Below are 18,082 nucleotides of genomic sequence, written 5' to 3'. Positions count from 1 at the left end.
AGAAATCTACAAAGACGAACTGATGGCACTCCGCTATACTAACAGAGTGAAAGCGTGGCAGAAGATCCTCTGCGTTTTTTAGTTAACGTACTAGGAATCTGTAAGAGACTAGAGTCAAATAAGGTTCGTTGCCCTCGTTGCTCTCATTCCATTAACTTAATAAATCACAACATAATGGAGTGAGTCTTGTATCAATTTTGCGGATTGCATATATGTTGCTTGATACGTCTTTCAACATCTGACGATTGGCCATAATCTTATAACCCACTGAGGCCCAATAATATATCCATCATGTTGTTATTGATGCTCGGCCTTAGAGAAGTATGAAAGGAAAGGGAAAGGAGCAAGAAAGTGGTTTAAATGGTGGAAAGGATGGAGTTAATGTATAGGGTGTAGGGCAATAGGTACAGCCTATGGCGGTACACAAGAAAGATAATCCTCCAGACAGAGCCCTGTGCTCTGATGGTTCTATTCACATATGCTTCTTTTTTTTGAGCCATACCTTGCCGATGTCATTCAAATAGATACAAGGAACATACGACTACTGTTAAGAATACGAAGAAAATATATTTCAGACGCTTACACAAGATACGTATGAATTAGCGAACTACTATGAAGAGGCCTACGACCTCAACAAACTACAGAGTACAATTGTTAGTAACGCTCCTCATCCTACTATCAAACTAAGCCGTTTCCCACATTTTCCCAAGCTTGCACCTAACACGAGAAAAATAGGTAAAGTACGATACCGTGTCTCCTTAAGCGGGTGGGGGAGGAGGAGGAGGTTGCTCACTCGGGGGCTGTAACAAAGGTTAGCAAGGCATTCACCTAGAAAGTAGAGGTCCGAGGGGGGCATACAGGAGGTGGTGGTCCTTCACCGGGAGGAGGGGGTGGTGGTGGTGGGCTGCCACCGGAGCCGTAGTACATAGGCGGCATACCCGGTGGAGGGGGGGGCACTCCCATGCTAGAGGAAGAAGCTCCCGGAGCGCCCATGCCCGGAACAGGAGGAGCGTATCCGCCATAGGCGCCATAACCATACGCAGCCTGTCCACCCGGAGGGGGCGGAGGGGCTTGCTGCTGCTGCTGCTGCTGCTGCTGCTGCCAGGGTGCAGCGCCAGGGGCTCCGTAGCCACCATGCGAGCCATATCCATAATCACCTCCACGGCTACTCTGAGCCCATGGGGGTGCGCTTCCCTGGTCACGCGATCCATAGTCGTCACGGGAGCGGTTGTCTCGGCCTCTCTGCTGCCAAGGAGCCACATCACTGGGCGGTGGCCCACGCTGCCACGGCTTCGCATCACGGTCGTCGTATCCCTGATCGGGACCAGCTTCGATGCGGCGAGGGATGTGGCCATCTTCACCTGGAGCTCCTCCCGACAACTCTTGCATGAGTTGCTAAAAAGAAATCAGTGTCAGTAGATATTCGATTGATCAACTCGAGGGCAAGTTGGCACTTACCTCCATCTCACGGTCGACAGCGTCGCCTCCACCAATAGCTCTACGGCCACCAGCACCACCATAACCACCATTGTTACGCCAGTCGGTGCCTCTCTGGCGGTCAGGACAATCACGAGCCATGTGACCAGCGTTGCCACAAACACGACAGATGATGTTGGCGGTAAAGTTGCGCTGTTCTGGACAGTCATACTTGCGATGTCCAATTTGGCCACCTAAAAGGAGTCAGAAAAAACTGAACAAGCTGCAGTGCACAAGATGTACTCACAGTTTTGGCAAGCTTGGTTCTCGTCATCACGCAGAGTACCGTTAAGAGCGGCAAGTTCTCGAAGCTGGTTCCGCTTGAGCTCGTTCTGACCCTCGGGAATTGAAGCAGCCTGTTCATTGTGATTAGTAATTTGTTAAAATAGAAATGAGGAGATAAGAAGAGCGTACCGTCTCAATAACGTTATGCACCAGTTTCTTTGCCTTGTTAACCTTTTCTTCAGTGTCTGCCATGATCAAACAATGGAGGTCTTCTTCCTGGTTGCTAGCGTGAGCGGCGTCAGATCGTCCCTTTCCTTCCTTGACGGAGCCCTTGCCACGAATAGCAATCTTGGCACCGGATTCGGTTTCCATCTTCTTCAAGGTATTACCACGAGGTCCTATGAGTAAGCCAACTTTAAAAGGTAGCAGAAAGCTAAGTGTTAGTTCAAGCTGTTATTAGGAAGAAATGGGAGAGCAATGATAAAATGTTCAACATCACGCAGCAAGGGTTAGCAAGAAGCGAGCCGAAAAGGCACCGACGGGCGATGTCTTTCTTACGAGCCCGACTCGAGCAAAGAGTCTTGAAGTACACAACACAGGAATGGTTAGGAGTTAGAGGGTTAGTTATCATACTGAAGTTAATTTCTGGATAGTCATTCACTGGAACGTAGACCTTCTCCTGCGTCTTGGTAGGACGTCTGTAGTCAGAAGGCGGGTGGTAGTTAGGAATGGTCTTCATGGCCTTCTCAACGAGCTTGTGCCGCTCATCCTCAAGCCGCTTCCGGTAACGGTATTCTCTAGTGTTTACACGTCTGCCAAAGTTATCGTACTGCGGAGGAGGCGACGGAGACCTGCAATTCAAAGATGAGTTAGCTATGCCGAGATCATGGTCACACGAACCGAAGGGAGTGCGTACCTGTCACCATCCGCTGGGACGACATCGTTGATGCGAAGCTTTTGGCTAATTTCCTCAATACGGAGATGAAGCGTATAAGCTTCAAGCTGCTCATTGGTGAAGTTTGCCATGATCATCGTGGGCAAGCCCATGAGACCGGCAGCCTTGTTCTCTTGCGCATCGCCCCAACGGTTGCGCTTCTTGCGCTTCTTGACCCCGTCAGCTGGAGGGTCAGCTAGAGCAAAGTCAGTTAGTATTTCCACACATCTGAATCGAGAAGAGGTCAGTGGCGAGAGCAACATACCTCGGACAGGACTTCTGCCACGCTTGTGCTCTCCGACAGAGGAAGGAGTTGCCGTACGGCTATCCTCATCTGCGGGATCATCACCACCAAACCGTCTCCGGCCCAGAGGGACGTTGTTGGAGCCTGTGATTCCCTGATTACGCCAGGCCATTTTTCCTGGACTTGCGCTGCAAATGAAATTAATCTATTGCCTTGCGATGTGAGTAACAGGATTAGTGGCTATCAATGAAAATAACAATGAGAGTGAAAAGTAAGGTGATATCAACGCGGACTGGCAGGCGAGGTGGCAAGCTTTTGTATCCACGTGAGGAGCGATGACTAAGCCTTACGAGTTTCCGTGAAGAAAAGGAAGAATGACAAGAGAATACTCCGTACTTGCAAAATAAATGACATTGATTTCTATTCACATGGCTAACATGGATATAAGAATTAGATTATGGATCTCACGAGTCACACATCCTGCCAGAAAGTCATATCTTTTAATGCTTAGCGTCAGCCTTCATGCCCTGCATAATCCACTGGCGGGCTTTAGCCGCGTCCTCTTCCATAGTTTTCTGGTCCTTAAGACGCTCCTTAATAGTATGAGGCGTTGGGACATGACGACCTTTCTCGACGCCCTCCCGAGCAGCCATACGCTCCTCCCACGCCTTCAAGTGCGGGAACTCTTCAATATTGACACCGGCCCACCCAGCAGCCGCAACCCATCCCCAGTGCGAAATATCCGCAAGCGAGATGTGGTCACCGACGAGGTATCCTGACTTGGAGCTGGCAAGGTGCTGATCAAGGACGCCATACAGCCGCCTTGTCTCATTGGTATACCGAGTCATGCCGTATTCGATGCGCTCGGGTGCATAACGGACGAAGTGGTTTGCCTGACCTTGCATGGGGCCCACGCCAGCGTTCTGGAAGTACAACCAATTGGTCATTTCGTAGTACTCGCGAGTGCCCTTAGGGTAAGAGATTTTGTAGTCCTTGTCATATTGCTCGGCAAGATAGGTGAGAATGCCGCCAGATTCGAACAGACGAATCTTTTGACCATCAGAGAACGTGTCGGTCAAAGCAGGAATGCGGCCATTGGGATTGATCTCAAGGAACCAGCTAAGCGGAATTAGCAATGCCCCTGTTCCACGTTCTGGCTAGAAGGTCACATACGGCTCTTTCTGGGTGTTCTTGCTTATATCAATATTTTCTACCTTATAGGGAAGTCTAGGGTTTGTGTTAGCTCATTTTTCCAATGACGATGTGATTAAATTACAAACGCACCCCAGCTCTTCTAGCGCAATGGAGATCTTGATTCCATTGGGAGTCTGGCAGGTGTACAAAGTGATATCGGGTCGGCTCATCTTGGTTGAATATCTAGAGTGAAAGCTTGTCAAGTGATTTAGGCGGTTGTAGCGACAAAGAATTGAAATTGAGGGACGCAAAGAAATCGAAGGAACAGCTGGTATAAAAAGCATCGTCAGGAACTCTTTGAACCAGTGACCCCGCGGATGGATGATTAATGGGGAATCAATGATGCCATGGCCCGTCAATGCTTCGGCCCCACTTCCGCTCTTTGATTTCTAAGCTGTCAAAAGTGTGTTTTGCCCGCTACGTATGTAATCAGCGGAATTATCAAGAGCTTCTGTGCCCATGACTGTTCCAGCACCTTCTTAGGAAGTCAGCAGATAAGCACTAGTCATGCACTACAAGCGCAAGTTACAGCGGGAACTAAGGCACAGATCGATAGTCTAATGAACGACTACACTGACATTGATATGTGCAGTTGGAAAGCAAAGGCTCCATCCGAAACTCAATCACACCATATAGTATACCACCCTATCGCCAATAAAAGCAACCAGTAACGAACCAAGATACATTTTTTTTCTTGTGTGTGTGTGTGTATATATATACTCTAAAAGAATTTCCCACGTATGTTTGCAGAAATCGCAGGAATGGAAGACGTAAGAAAAGGAATGGGCAGAGCGCGAGACTCTAGTCAGCCATTTCGTGCGTCTACCAGGTGAAACTTTCCTCGATGTAGTCGACCTGCGTTTGATTCTGTCGCTTGCGGCAGACTCGCCGAACGTCGTCACTAAGGCCACCATTTCCGCAAACAAGCACACCCATCGCACCCACTTGAGACTCAACCTCCATTCCGATAAGAGTGTCGATGTTTGGTCGGCCGGGGAACATCTGAACTGTAGAGCTTGGGCTCTGGATTTCTTTAGTGTTGCGGGGACGGGTAACGAACAACATGATCCGCAGAACCTCTCGGCGGCGATCCATGGCCAAGATGCTGGTCATCCACGGGCGAATCCATTCGAGGTGTTCTGGAGATTGAATAATCCATACGAGAGTCACGCGCCGTGCCGCAACGGTGCCCTCTGCATATCCTTGGACCAGGTGGCGCACAAAAGGTACTTGGTGGGTGATTCCAACACCACCCGCAAACAGAACAACTGTACCGTAGGAGTCCATGGAATGAATGCTGCCATAGGGTCCCTCGGCGAAAGCTCGCAACGTGACTTGACTATTGGGAGAGCTCAGGGCCCGTTGAAACAGCTTGTTAGTGAAACCGGTCCGACGACGGACCAGCAGGGACAAGCTGGTGTGCTTTCTACCGAACATGTCTTGCCGGGTCATGGGAAGTCCCTTCTCGTCAGCAACGAGCTCTTCCGCTTCGCTCCAACCGACGGAGAACGGGTGCGAAGACCACCATCCAACGGTAGGAATGTACAGATAGATGTGCTGGCCCGGCTGGAAGGTCCAAGGCCGCGCCATCCTCAGTGTAATTCTCATGGCATCCCCAGGAAGGGCCTCCACCAAGGCCGTAGTGGATTTCCTGCCACAGTTGCGGTACAGAAGGATAGCAAGTCTCGAAGCTCGCTCGAGAGCCCAGAAAATGATGGCAACGAGCAAGTATGTCTGTGCGGGAAGCCCATTGAGATGAACCCACAGAAAGCCCATTGAGAGCGCGGCCATGACAATGTGCAGGTGGAGGAAAGTTTCATAGAATGCATGGCGGATGGGAGATGGGGAATGTACTACGAGCCCCACGAATGCAGCCGTCGCCTGCAGCTAGGTAAGCAGAAACTCATAAGGCTCGTCGGCTAAAATAACTTACAATCAAGCCGACCAGGAGGAAATTGCTATGTCCAAGAGCCTTTCCAACGGCACTCCAGCCGACTAAGCAGTAGTTAGCACCGAAGATTGACATCGTAGATCACGGGGTCCAGGGGACGTACTTTTCTGAGCCTTGGGAATAGCCCAGGCGAAGACATGGGCAAGAGTCTCACAGACAACGATCCGGGCAAGCCAGCGGTGGATTAGGTTATAAGTGTCGAAGGGTACCTCGAGCAGTTTGATCAGGGGGTTGTTTCTGCCGGCCAGCAGCACGAGAGGAATCAAATTCACTGTGGCCATGGTGCCGGTGCGGTTTCGGATGACGCCGGCAACAGAACTCTCCTCCTTCTTATAGGGAACAGTTACAACGCAAACGGTCACGTTCATGGCGATGATGCCGATAAGGATAAATGCATGGAAGCGACTGGGCAAGGTGCCCATGTTGACAGCCCGTGACAGCTGAAATTCCCGGTTATGCCGATTGCGAAACAAGGGGGCATAGATGACATGGTTTTTCAGGAACGACAGTGTCTCATGGGGCGATCTGAAGTAGCGCTGTCCTGAATTATTGAAACTTGCCAATCGTCTCAAATGGTGTGAGATCCGGAACCCCATCTTCCAGACATAGATGAACGCTGCCATAAGGCCGAGAACCATGAGCGTGATGCGCGCGAGGTCATCGTTGACTATTTCGTAGATCATCCAGTCGCCACCACGCTTGTCCAGAACAGTTGCGGAAGAAAGTCCTACCAGGGACAGACAGAAAAGTAGGTGACTCATGGTTACCAAGAGGGCTTCACTAGCTGAAGCAACGAAAATAAAAGAAAGAAGACTCTATGGTCAACAAACGAACTTCAAGACTTGAAAATTGATGCGAGACCAGCTCAGCAGATAGAGATACCCGGAACCAGCGATCGACGAAGGAGAGACTTCCAGTTAACTCGTGAACCCAGCCACGATGTGATGATCAGTAGCAGGTGGGCGACAAGAGATCCAGGGATTTATGATCCGATACGAGATCCCTATTGCCAGGAAATGAATGAAGACAATGGCCTTGTTGCCGTCCAGCTATCCTCTCTTTACACTAGGCAGGAGACAATCGGACCGCGGATCAAAGAACGACACAGAGGATTCAATCCTTTGTTGAGAAGGCAGGTCCCAGCAGCAACGGATCCTGATCGGAACTTGAATGTTTGGAGGTGTGGATTGCCACGGGTCGGCTGGCAACGAAAGGAATGTGAGAGAGAGAGTTGGTGAGGTGAACCAGTCACTTCTTTTTTTATTTTTTTTTTTTCTCTCAAGATTTCAAAGTCTTGCAGCTGTCAAAGGTAAACGAAGAACTAGTCGCAAGAAACCCACAGGATCTCTGCCAAGAATCAAAAATAGAGAACGAAAACCCGCAACTGTTCGCAGGGACAGAAAGGAGAGATGGTGATCAGGAGAGAAACAGGAAAGAGTTCAAGGCATTTTCATTTCTTTTGGGTCAGGGACGGCGGGGACGGAGGAAAAGGAAAATCTTGGGAGGCATTTCTGGGCCCACTTATGGAGACGACATGATATCGATAGACTTCTCTGTGAAGAGGAGTGTGCGGTCGAGCCATGACGGTGTCTCTCAGTGCTCATCCCTTGAGTGGGCGCAACGCCGTGACGATATGGTGGCGGCAACGGCAGAACGCCCGCTGAGTGGCTCGACGATGAAACAACGGGGGTTGTAGGCGACGAGATCTCAAGGGCTCGGCTGGCTTGCATTCGTCGGGACACTCCTTGCACCCACGGGCCAATCTCAACTCATACATAGTAGTGGGAGCTAATTTAAACTTGCTCAGGTCGAGAGGCGAGAAGAGTGGCTCAGTCGAGTGGGGAAGAGAAGTGATAGAGCGCTTGAGAGGGAGAGAATGAGAGAGAGAGTGAGAGAGGAAGCGGGTCGGGTAAAAGCCCAAAGTGGGTTCTCAATTTTTGGTTAAATTTTAGTTTACTAGTACGTAGTAGTAAGTACGTAGTTCGGAGTACTACCTACTGTATACTAGAGAAATACGTGTGGACTCTGTAAAGGAAAAATAAAATAATAATAAAGTAAAAAAGAAACATAAAAAAAATAAAACAAATAAATAAACTAAACTAAACTAAACTAAACTAAACTAAAATAAAATAAAATATCGTGACTGGGTTCAAGACCATCCACATTCAATACATGATCGCTCAACCAGCCATACACATACTTTTTACTATGTACATTCATCTATTGTATGTATTGTACATACGTACTACTAGTACTACTCTGGTATGTATGGATGTACCTGCATCGTCACCTTCACGGCCGATCGATCTCTCCTGTACTACACATCCCAAGCACTTCATGTTACATCTTCTCTGCAAGTGCTTTTTTACTTTTTATTTCCCCCCCCGTCAAAAATCTGACTCATCACATGGAATGAGAACTTAATCTACCGAAACAAATCCTCGCCGTCTTGGCAACCGGGAAATTGCTCAGGATACCGAAGCTGGTATATTAGAACGATTTATTACCAAGCTATTAGTTAACCGCTTATGCCGTTGGTCCACTTCGAACACACAAGAGGATTCAATCTCATGAGACATGCATTTCCCATTGTTAATCTTGTTACGCATTGACAAGTACATATGTGGTTCAAAAACTTTCAGTGTACCTGACTGAACCATGGGAAATAGCCGCCCACTTACACGGGGGACCCGGTACAAACAAACAATAACAATGGGAAATCTTATCAATCGCTTAGACTTACAGACGTAGTACGTACTACCACTACCTAAACAATGCTATTCATCCTGACTAACGGAGAGACCCTTGTCTAGTCCAACCCTAGTTCCAACTTCCGTCCAGGTCCATCTGTACAGAGTACTCTATATATTAAAAGCACGACGCCATTCAACCGGAGATTTCCCCAAAAGGAAATTAAAGTGTATCATTTGACCCCTGCGGAACGAGTCATATCTCCCCGTCATTATTACTACTTAGTGGCCACAGACCCCAACACAAGTCTCCATCGAGTCTAAGACATTCTTTCTGCCCAGTCCTCCTGAGTGGCGCGCCGGAAATGCACAACCCGTTAATTTACAAAAGTGCTCCGTCCCCAACGGCTCCGATGCCATGTCAAAAGGCTCACTGACTCCCGGTCGGGGGAGGGACGGAGGTTGTGTCAAATAGATTCCATTCTATCTTTGGCGCCAACTAGTCCAGGCTAATCCAACTATCGTGCAATTAAAAGGATTCCAAAAAAAAAAAATAGTATAAAAAATAAAAAAACCAACTGTCCAAACATCCGACGAATGCCCGGGTATCATACACTACCAGATCCATAAATCCAAAGTAACACCTTCGAAAGAAAAGAAAATGAAAGACCGAAAAAATTGAGAATAATCCTGAAACGCCTTGATGAACTTCCAGTGCCAATGAAAGCAAGAAAAGAACGAGTGACCAATACTATTCGTCAGACATAGGATGGGAGGGGGTTCTACGGCCAATTGACAAAGACTCTCACAAAAAGCTTAGTTCGTCATCACTATCGTCATCCTGCGAGCAAGGAATCGTCCGCCTCGTTATGGGTGGTGCACTTGCTTGTTTGCCAGCACTCCGATGCTCCAATGTGGCCGAGAGTGATTTTCTACGCCTCGAGTCGATACGCTCGTCCGTAGTTCGGGAATGACGCCTGCGAGTCATGGGGTCTAAGGCTGAAACGTTCTTATTGATAATGACCACTTCCACCTTGGTTGTAGGGAATGAAGTGTTGATAGGGCACGCTTTCGGAACTTTCGGTTGGACTGAGTCCTTGAAGGCCCCACGTGCAGCCCTGGTCCGGGCGGCTATCGGGGATCCTGCAAGCGGGAGCACCGTCGCTATTGGTGAACCACGGGTTTGGCTTTCCACAGGGGTTGAGCGAAGCCTCTTGCATGATTTAGAGCCAACTCCTGCGGCCGTGAAAGCTCTTTTAGCTGAGACAGATGGCGCAGATGATGTGACGCTGGAGGCAGCATCCTGTGAGGGGCTAGAACTGGACGATATGCTGCTCGTCGAGCACGCAATGGTTGGTGACCGAGCAGAATATCCTTTGGCGATATTTGGCTGAGTAGATTTCGATTTGGCTGCAGGTGTGCTGGCCACCCATTCACCGATGCTTTCCTCCCATCGATACAAATCAGCGCTATCACCTATGGCTTCACAGCCAGATGCGGGGTTCTGTTTCGGGTTCTCTCCTTGCTGAAGTACAACCGCATGCTGTTGGACCTCAATCGCCCAGGTATGGTCATCGGCATCCAGAGTAGATTCGGCGAGTCCCATGGCAGTTTCGGCTGCTACCTTTGCAAGGAGCGAAGAGAAACCATGGAGTTTCGTCAGCCCAGCGAGTTGTGAAATTTTGGACCGAACCCCCGAGGATACCCTAGTTTGGCTGATATTGCGCGTGCGCTCGTAGAACATGACAACCCGTCGGGCCAGATCTGCTAGTTCTTTGACCATGTCATGCTGACACGCTAATGATAAGAAAAACAGGTCCAGAGTCTTCCTCGAGATAGAGTCCGACGGGCCGATGGGCTCCAACGATGATACTTCACCACGCTGCAGCATACAGTCGCCTACTAAGACATACCCACGGCGCAGTGAATGAAGAGTCGTTCTTTCAGCCTCGCACGATTGTCCCAGCCCGATAGCCCGCTGAATGGTAAATGCCAAATGCCTCAACGTGTCTTTGAACTTTACACCGATCACGCTATCACCGGCACCTGCGGATTGCGACCGTGCTATATACATTCCACATAGCGCAGTAATAAGACTTGAAGTGAGATTGTTCAGAGCATCTTGGATTGGAACAGGGCAGGGCGACTGGTCTTTGGGTAAACTTGCCGTATTCGCCGCGGAGGCACGGGTGTCCTTTAGACGGCCACGTAGTGAACCTAAAGCCTTCCCGTGAGATACGAGCCCATCTGAAGCCTGGGAAATACCACCAGCCGAAAGTATCACAGCTTCGATCAGTCGTGTTGCAGCAGCCGAGTTAACACTTTCGGTTGATAGAGCTTTGATTGCCCCATCTACACAGCACTTCCACAGATTAGTGACCATCCACTCCGGCGGCATGGCTCCACGTGAAAGGAGTTTTGCCAGTTGGTCAAAGATGAACGAGCGGCTTCCAATACATTTTGCGTAATAAATTCCCAGGATATGGACAGGATCATCGCAATGGATTGATGGCCTGTGAGGATCGAACGCCGTTGGGTAATCATATGTGTTAACGGTTGTGAGTTGTTTAGACAATAATAGCTCGAAGGCGTCAATTTCACCATGGCTCACACATTCCTCCAGAAGTCGACATGCGGCGACCTTAGTGATCCAACCCTTGTGTATCATCTCAGAGACCAGTCGAATACCCTGAGCACGCACGGCTTCGCGTAGGGGCAGCCATCCATTGCCACTTGGAGCATAATGGGCCTCGAGTTCAGTAAAATATGCATCACACATATCTACATCACAATCATCCTCCAGCTCATCTTGTATCCTTTGCTCTTCTGCAATAAAATCAGGAAGACGTCGCGCGGCCAAAGACAACAAGGACCGGGCTCCCCGGCTTGGCTGTTGGTTTGGCGAAAGCACAGGGTTGTTCCGAGTCTTACTCAAAAATTTGATAAATATTCGATCCAAAAAGTGTGCGATATCCACAAGTCCTGTATCTCCCGAAAGGTCGAGCACTTCCTTCCATGATCCCTGGTAAGCAGGGTAACTGCTATTGTTCGTTCGCGTCGCCCTCCGTTGCTCGGTTGCTCCGATCTTATTTGTAGGTAAAGAATTTCCAAAAAGCTGTTTCCGAATCGACGACGGCTCCACAGGCAGTTTTGCTTTTCCAGTAATGAGGGGTGTCGCAATCTCGATCGCACCGGGTAGAGTTTTTTGCCTCTCTGGGCTGTGAATCGACAGCCTGCTGCGTCTTCGCGCCCCGTTCCTTTGCCCTCTACTCGAGTAATTATGCCGTATTCGTCGTCTGATCGGTCTTCCAGGAACCCAGGCGGGATCGCCAGGTTCTTCGTCCGAGTAAGAGCACCTCTCCTCCGCACAGGTCACCCTGGAGGGTCGGATACGCCCACTAGTGCCTGCATCCTCTCTTTCCTTTAGCTTTGAATGTGCGATGCTCGTAAGAATCTCGTTATGTTTTTCGAGTCGATGATAAATAGAATTTAAAGGGCGCAACATGCGATTTGCCCATTTCGCGGTCGGTCGTATGTCTTCCATATTGCGCCAATCGTCTCACTTCTTCTCACGAAGAGCACTAATCAGGGTCGCCTTCAATATCCAGTTCTAACCATAGCGTGGAAGTGGTCACCTGTGCTGCTGCGTCTAACGGAGCTCATTGATTATCCATGTTATTGTCTGCTTACGACGCGGGTTGCTCGAGGATGTCAAGACCTCCGGGGCATAGTCACAGGAGAGTTAATTAGAGAGTTAATGTTAGACAGCCAAGTACAATATAACCAAAAATATACAATAACCAGATGGCTCGTAGGCCTTTAAAATGCAGATTTGTAGGCTGGTCGGAGGAGTAGCTATGATCACCAAAAGATGTAAACATTGGATAAATTGAGGGTTCCCAGAGCGGTAAAGCGCCGGTCACTAATGCAGCTATTGGAACAACAGTTTTTCCATCCCATTGAAGATTACTACTGCATCATAGAATCACGGGAACTTGGATATAAATGAAAAATATTATGATAAAAGTCCAGGAAGTGCATAATTTCATTATATATGCATTCATCGTCATATATGGTACATAGAACACATCACAAATTAGCATGTATATCACTCGAGCTCGCTATGCGAAGGTCGGTGGGGTTTGGATCATGCCAAAAAAGAAACAAATAACATGGAACACCGACTGGTGAAAGAGTAGAGAGGTTTCTAGAAGAAAATATATAATAATCAGGTATCCCGCTTAACCGACGTATCCCGCTCTTTTAGAATGACGTTCATATATAGTAGTCTTAACACAGTTAAGGCATAGAAGTAAAATGTCAAGAAAGGGATCGGTGCATTTTTTTTAACCAAACATGATAGGAATTATAGATATGTTCAAGCTGATGACTTCTTCGAGCCACGAAGCTTGGGGTTGCTAGCTGCAGCACGCTTCTTCTGCTTGGACCGCGAGGAGCTGGTATCACCACCTTCGATGAACTTCAGCAATTCATCAATGCTTCGCGAGTCCAAAGAAGGGTTGGCAGAACTGGCTCCGGATGTAGAAGGTGCGGACTGGCCGACTTGAGGCTGGACCTTAGTACCAAGAGTCCGGGTGTTCATATTGATACGGCGCAGGCGGCGAGCCTGGATGTCCTTGGCATGCTTGGCGATAGAGACGGCATTCTGGGTGAGCTGCTCCAGCCACGTCTCAGCTTCCTTTGTGTTGCGGTCATCAGGACCCAGCTGGCTAAGGAAGATGTTGTAGGCATCGCGCATCTTGCCAACAGCTCCCTTGGAGTCTTGGTCAAGGGCAAGAGCTTGTGCCAGCTGGAACAAGATAGTCGCAGTGTTGATGGATTGCCTGCCAAAGAGGGACTCGCACACGGTCAACGAAGCCTCGAACCACTTCCGAGAGTCGGAGTACTGCTTGAGGTGCTGCAGCATCACAGCAGCGTTGTTCATGGTGGTGATGGAATCGGGGTGGTTGGGTCCATAGATAATCTTCCACAGATCCATGGCGTGCTTAATATAAACCAGGGCAGTCTTGGTGTTTCCAGAGGCATGCTCGAACAGACTAAGGTTAAGGTAGCTCAAAATGGTGTCGGCCGAATCAACGCCGAGAGTGCGCTCGGTGACGATAACAGCCTTACGAGCCAGCTCCACAGCAGCTTCCTTCTCATCAGTCTGATAGTAAAGCATGGACAGCTGGTGGTAGAGCTTGGCAACTTCTGGGTGAAGGATGCCGTAGATCTGCTCATGCAGGGACAGGGATTCCAGAATGAGCTCCTGGCCCAGCTGCTTCTGGTTCTGCATGAGGGAGATACGTCCAGCTTCCAAGGCCTCTTCAGCAAGGGAGCTTCGGGGAGAAGCATCCTTGACGAGAGGCACAATGTTGACAATGTCGTCAGGAACGATGGTGACAACAGGCTTCTCTGGAGAGGCAGCACGGGCCGGAGACTTAGAATCGCCACCCTTCTTCTTCTTCTTTTTGCCTTCGTCTTGGCTGGCAGCGTTGGTGGCGGGAGCCTTAGCGGGAAGTTGGGACTTGGCAAAAGCAAACTCGCGGGCACTAAGCTGGAGACCAAGCTTGATGGAAATATCACGAAGAAGCTGCAGGTGCCTCAAGGAGTTGAACCACTCAGCCTCAAGGGCAAAACGGTACCGGATAGAGACCTGCTTCTCAATCTCAGCCCGCAGAGTTGCCGGAGTAACCTTCTCAAAAGAGAAGTCAGCCTCTGGATAGATCTCCCGCAGAGATGCGTCGATATTGGCTTGAGGGTTCGAGTTGACATCGGCACCCAGGAGACAGTTCAGGAGGTGGGCAATGCAGGAGGCGGTAAATGGCGCGGCCACGTTGCGCAAGTAACCGTTGGCAATGTGCTTGAAGGCACGAGCAATCATTTCCTGGACAAGCAGGATGGTCAAAGCATCCAGACGGGCGCCCTTCTCCTTGGACATTTGAGCCAACTTGCCAAGGTAGCGGATGTTGATACCACGCTTGTGCAGAAGCTGGCTAAGAGATTGTCCGTCCATGGGGAAGCCAACATCACCGTCATGCAGATCCTGGATCATCTCAGGCATCACCTTGGAACGGAGGAAGTCGCATGTCTCACGGACCTCCTTCTCGTCCTGAGCCCACTGCTCCTTCTCTTCATCAGTCTGGGGTATTTGGCCACTGCAGATGTCAGGGTTCAAGGCAAGAGAGAACCCAGAGATGTCAACCCGCTCCTGGTCCATTGCCTCTTCGCTCTTCTCTTCGGAACCGTCCTCCTTAGATTCAGCATTCTCTTCAGACTTCTCCTTAGAGGCAGCTTCCTCAGCCTTGGCGGCGCGACGGCGCTCAACCTCAGCCTTCACATACTGACTCATCTTGTGTCTCCAGTAGGATTCAACAAGTTCCAATCTCAAAACCGACATGTTATGAGGGTAGGCATCGCTTCCTTCTTCTTCCTGCCACATGGCATCCAAAGGAGTGACGCGGTAGAGGTCGAGCACATATTTTCTGCCGTCTGTACCAAGCAAGCCCTTGGTCTCAACACTGCCTTCGAGATCATGACGCTTTCCTTCCTTATCCCAGACAGCGTGTTTCTTAATCCGAAGAGCCTTAGAGAGCTTTTCAAAGACAGGGGCAAAGTCGGGGTGGGTAGCCACGACGTCCTTGCCTTCAACACCACCGTAATCGATCTGGTGCTCACCAGGTTCGCGCTGCTTGAAGATACCAGGCACAATACTCTGGCCGACAATACGCTTTCCAAGGTAATCCACGACGACGGTTCCAGGTGTAAACAGGCCGTTAATATCTAGCTGGTTGACTGCCTTAATTCCTACAACGTCCTTACCGACAGCTACGCGAGCAGCTTCGTCGCCGCCCTCAGACGCGAAAGTTCCGACACCGTCAGCGCCGAAGGAATAGAAGATGTTGTTGTACACAAAGATCTGAGCATCGCGACCCTCAGTGGGATTGAGGGGAGCGACTTCGCCCTTGGCGACCAAAACGGCACCGCGAGCCGCGGCCTCGTTATAATCCGCGAACAGCTTGGAGGTCAGGCGCTCTCGGAAAACACGGTCCTGAACGGTGTCACGAGGCAACTCCCGCGTGGTCTGGAACTCCTCATTCCAGTCTCGCAATGTTTCCGCGTTGTCGACACCAGAGATCAAATAGTTCTCTTGTGACCGTGTGATGTCAGGCTGGTGGGCATTCACACTGGACGAAGGAGGAGCAACGAGCCACGGGCTGTTGGGGATAGCGTTCTGGAAGGGGAAAGTAGTCAAAAGGTCCTTCTTGTTGTTGGCCTCCTGCAGCGCTTCGAAGGAGGTATTGAAAGAAGGAGACAAGTGAGAGATCAGAGTAAGAAGAGAGTGGGCGCTGCCCTTCTTCGGCATGGGCTTGGGGAAAGGATCGAACCTGGCATTGGAGCACTTGTTCACGAAGAAGCCAGAAACGTGAGAAGTAATCTGGAATTGCTCTCCCTCGTTGGTGGTGACCTGGAGGTAGAGCAGGTGACCCTTCTGACGGAGATGGTAGGGGACAGGGTTCCATGGAGATAGCGAAATCGACTTAACGGTCTTGGGAAGAGGAGCCTCTGCTCTAGGGAGGATGGTGTTGAGAGACGGTGAGCCGGCAATGTCATATTTGGACAACGAGTGCTCCTTCTCCGCGGTCTCTCCAGCAGCGGCTTCCTCGGAGATGGAATCGTGCAATGAAAGACCGGCGCTGATACCCTGGAGGTTGTCGACACGGTCGCCTGCAGCTCCGACTAGCTCCCTCATTCGGATAACGTGCATGCGGGATTCCTTCTCGGTATATGGGTCTTCCACAAGGACGATTTCCGAATCAGCCTTCAAATCGGGAACTTCAGACAGTTCGACAAAGTCATTGATGCGGCTGCCGTTGAATTCCAGGTGGAAGCAAGTGTACTGGAAGGTGCTGGGAAGCTCGACAATTGACTGTCGGACATCCTGAACTTGCTCCTGGCTTGACACCTACGGAGGGACAGAACAGTTAGGCAATCCTTTAAATCTCTGCGATCATATAGATGTCAACTGGTTTCAAACACCCACCATCACCTGGATCTTATAAGGCTCGTGAGGAAGCTTCACGGAGATCTGGAAAAGGCCTTTCCATTCGGACGACCAGTGTCAGGCTTCAAACGATAACACAAGTATCCCAATTGTGACGTGACATACCTCCATTCTGCTCCTCTTCCTGGGCTCCCTCGGGGTGGTTTCCGTTGGTAAGTTGCTCCGGAGTCTCTGCTATGACGGTTAGGTTATCGTACCTTCTACACTGTGAATTGGCAAGATCACAAATGAACAACATACCTTTCGAGTGCTCCAACTCACCATTGGTCTGGGCCATTATGATCGATGTATTGGTAATAAAGGTAGGTTTCAAAAGAAAATATAAGGCTTAAAGCTGAAGCTACAACCTGACCGAATGTCTTGAGCTTCAGACCCGGTTGGGGCAAGAAAGTAGGAAAAAGAGGAAAAGGGAAAAAGTTGAAAGCGTCGGGGAAGAATGTAGAATGAAAATAAGAAATCAAAAAAGGTATGGTATACAAGTACAAGGGCAATTGAATATAGTAAAAACAAACCCCGTACCCAGACGAATGAAGGGAAACAGAACAATACCCCAAATATGGAAAATAATGACAGGATGCAAAAAGGTTGAAGCTGGAGAAAGCAATGGGGAAGCCGGGCAAAGAGAAAATTTCGCGCGGAATACCCTCGGATGTCCTCGGGGCGGAGGAATGGGTATGGTAATAGGAATTACATTGGGAAAAGTTGTTCAGGTAAAAAAAAAAAAGAAAAAGTATCAAGATCTCCACACAAACCTTTCCATTGACCCCAACTTGAACCATATCCACTCCTGGGACAGAGTATCTTTCTCATGAATAATGTAATTTATCAATTGAGTCTCCGTAGTTCGCTTCTCTTTGGTGCCACGTTATGTCGTAATGTCCTAACACCTACGTACCCCGTATATTCCGTGGTCCCAAATAGGGCTGTGGATAGTAACGTTATGTATCTTATGCGTGAGCTGTGTTTTCTTTAAACTGGGCTAAAGTGTAATACAGAGTACTGCAGACTCTCTACCTAATTGTAGATCGTGGGTATATTCACAGACCACTCTATTCTCGTCTTGAGTCATTCGAAACGCCTCTCTGGGGTATCTGATGTAGGTACTAAAAGTGCGAACAAGTGCCTCCAGCGTAAGTAAAAGTGTCTACGCCAGGTGGATTCATTGTTGAAGAACATACATCCATGCGACAGTTGTCACGTTGTACTCTCAATATTTAACATGTTTTAACTTCTTTCCCTCTTCAATGGAAGTTTTCCGATTGACTTACCGACACTTCGGCAGAGTTACCGACCTCGAAATCAG

At 49.3% G+C, this 18,082-nt stretch overlaps 6 protein-coding genes across 6 annotated transcripts; all 6 read right to left on the bottom strand.

Annotated features, from left to right (window-relative positions):
* Positions 1-569: 569 nt before the first annotated feature.
* Positions 570-1,095, bottom strand: BDV27DRAFT_136751 (uncharacterized protein). The gene is made up of 2 exons (XM_032068833.1): positions 859-1,095; positions 570-800 (listed from the first exon to the last, which is right to left on the bottom strand). Exons 1-2 carry the CDS (start codon positions 1,035-1,037, stop codon positions 668-670), a joined length of 312 nt encoding a protein of 103 aa, XP_031922135.1. The 5' UTR covers positions 1,038-1,095; the 3' UTR covers positions 570-667.
* Positions 1,096-2,015: 920 nt separating this feature from the next.
* Positions 2,016-3,143, bottom strand: bbp (putative zinc knuckle transcription factor/splicing factor MSL5/ZFM1). The gene is made up of 3 exons (XM_032077031.1): positions 2,901-3,143; positions 2,618-2,831; positions 2,016-2,552 (listed from the first exon to the last, which is right to left on the bottom strand). Exons 1-3 carry the CDS (start codon positions 3,049-3,051, stop codon positions 2,147-2,149), a joined length of 771 nt encoding a protein of 256 aa, XP_031922134.1. The 5' UTR covers positions 3,052-3,143; the 3' UTR covers positions 2,016-2,146.
* Positions 3,144-3,379: 236 nt separating this feature from the next.
* On the bottom strand, positions 3,380-4,243 carry BDV27DRAFT_149926 (glutathione S-transferase family protein; the record flags this gene model as incomplete). The annotated part of the gene is made up of 3 exons (XM_032071146.1): positions 3,380-3,998; positions 4,053-4,106; positions 4,164-4,243. The coding sequence occupies 3 exons, from the start codon at positions 4,241-4,243 to the stop codon at positions 3,380-3,382; spliced, it is 753 nt and encodes a 250-aa protein (XP_031922133.1).
* Positions 4,244-4,819: 576 nt separating this feature from the next.
* On the bottom strand, positions 4,820-6,876 carry BDV27DRAFT_59114 (ferric reductase family protein). The gene is made up of 3 exons (XM_032077030.1): positions 6,128-6,876; positions 6,007-6,068; positions 4,820-5,954 (listed from the first exon to the last, which is right to left on the bottom strand). The coding sequence occupies exons 1-3, from the start codon at positions 6,783-6,785 to the stop codon at positions 4,896-4,898; spliced, it is 1,779 nt and encodes a 592-aa protein (XP_031922132.1). The 5' UTR covers positions 6,786-6,876; the 3' UTR covers positions 4,820-4,895.
* Positions 6,877-9,354: 2,478 nt separating this feature from the next.
* BDV27DRAFT_59109 (uncharacterized protein) lies at positions 9,355-12,473 on the bottom strand. The gene has a single exon (XM_032077029.1). It carries the CDS (start codon positions 12,256-12,258, stop codon positions 9,520-9,522), a length of 2,739 nt encoding a protein of 912 aa, XP_031922131.1. The 5' UTR covers positions 12,259-12,473; the 3' UTR covers positions 9,355-9,519.
* A 259-nt stretch (positions 12,474-12,732) lies between these two features.
* On the bottom strand, positions 12,733-17,360 carry BDV27DRAFT_136744 (translation initiation factor 3 subunit CLU1). The gene is made up of 4 exons (XM_032068831.1): positions 17,020-17,360; positions 16,885-16,950; positions 16,759-16,814; positions 12,733-16,680 (listed from the first exon to the last, which is right to left on the bottom strand). The coding sequence occupies exons 1-4, from the start codon at positions 17,054-17,056 to the stop codon at positions 13,093-13,095; spliced, it is 3,747 nt and encodes a 1,248-aa protein (XP_031922130.1). The 5' UTR covers positions 17,057-17,360; the 3' UTR covers positions 12,733-13,092.
* Between the last annotated feature and the right edge of the window lie 722 nt (positions 17,361-18,082).

Source organism: Aspergillus caelatus, assembly GCF_009193585.1.
Source record: "Aspergillus caelatus strain CBS 763.97 unplaced genomic scaffold BDV27scaffold_288, whole genome shotgun sequence".
NCBI classification, from domain to species: Eukaryota; Fungi; Ascomycota; class Eurotiomycetes; order Eurotiales; family Aspergillaceae; genus Aspergillus; species Aspergillus caelatus.
The sequence above is the reverse complement of the archived record's forward strand: the minus strand, read 5'-3'. Positions and strand labels throughout refer to the sequence as shown.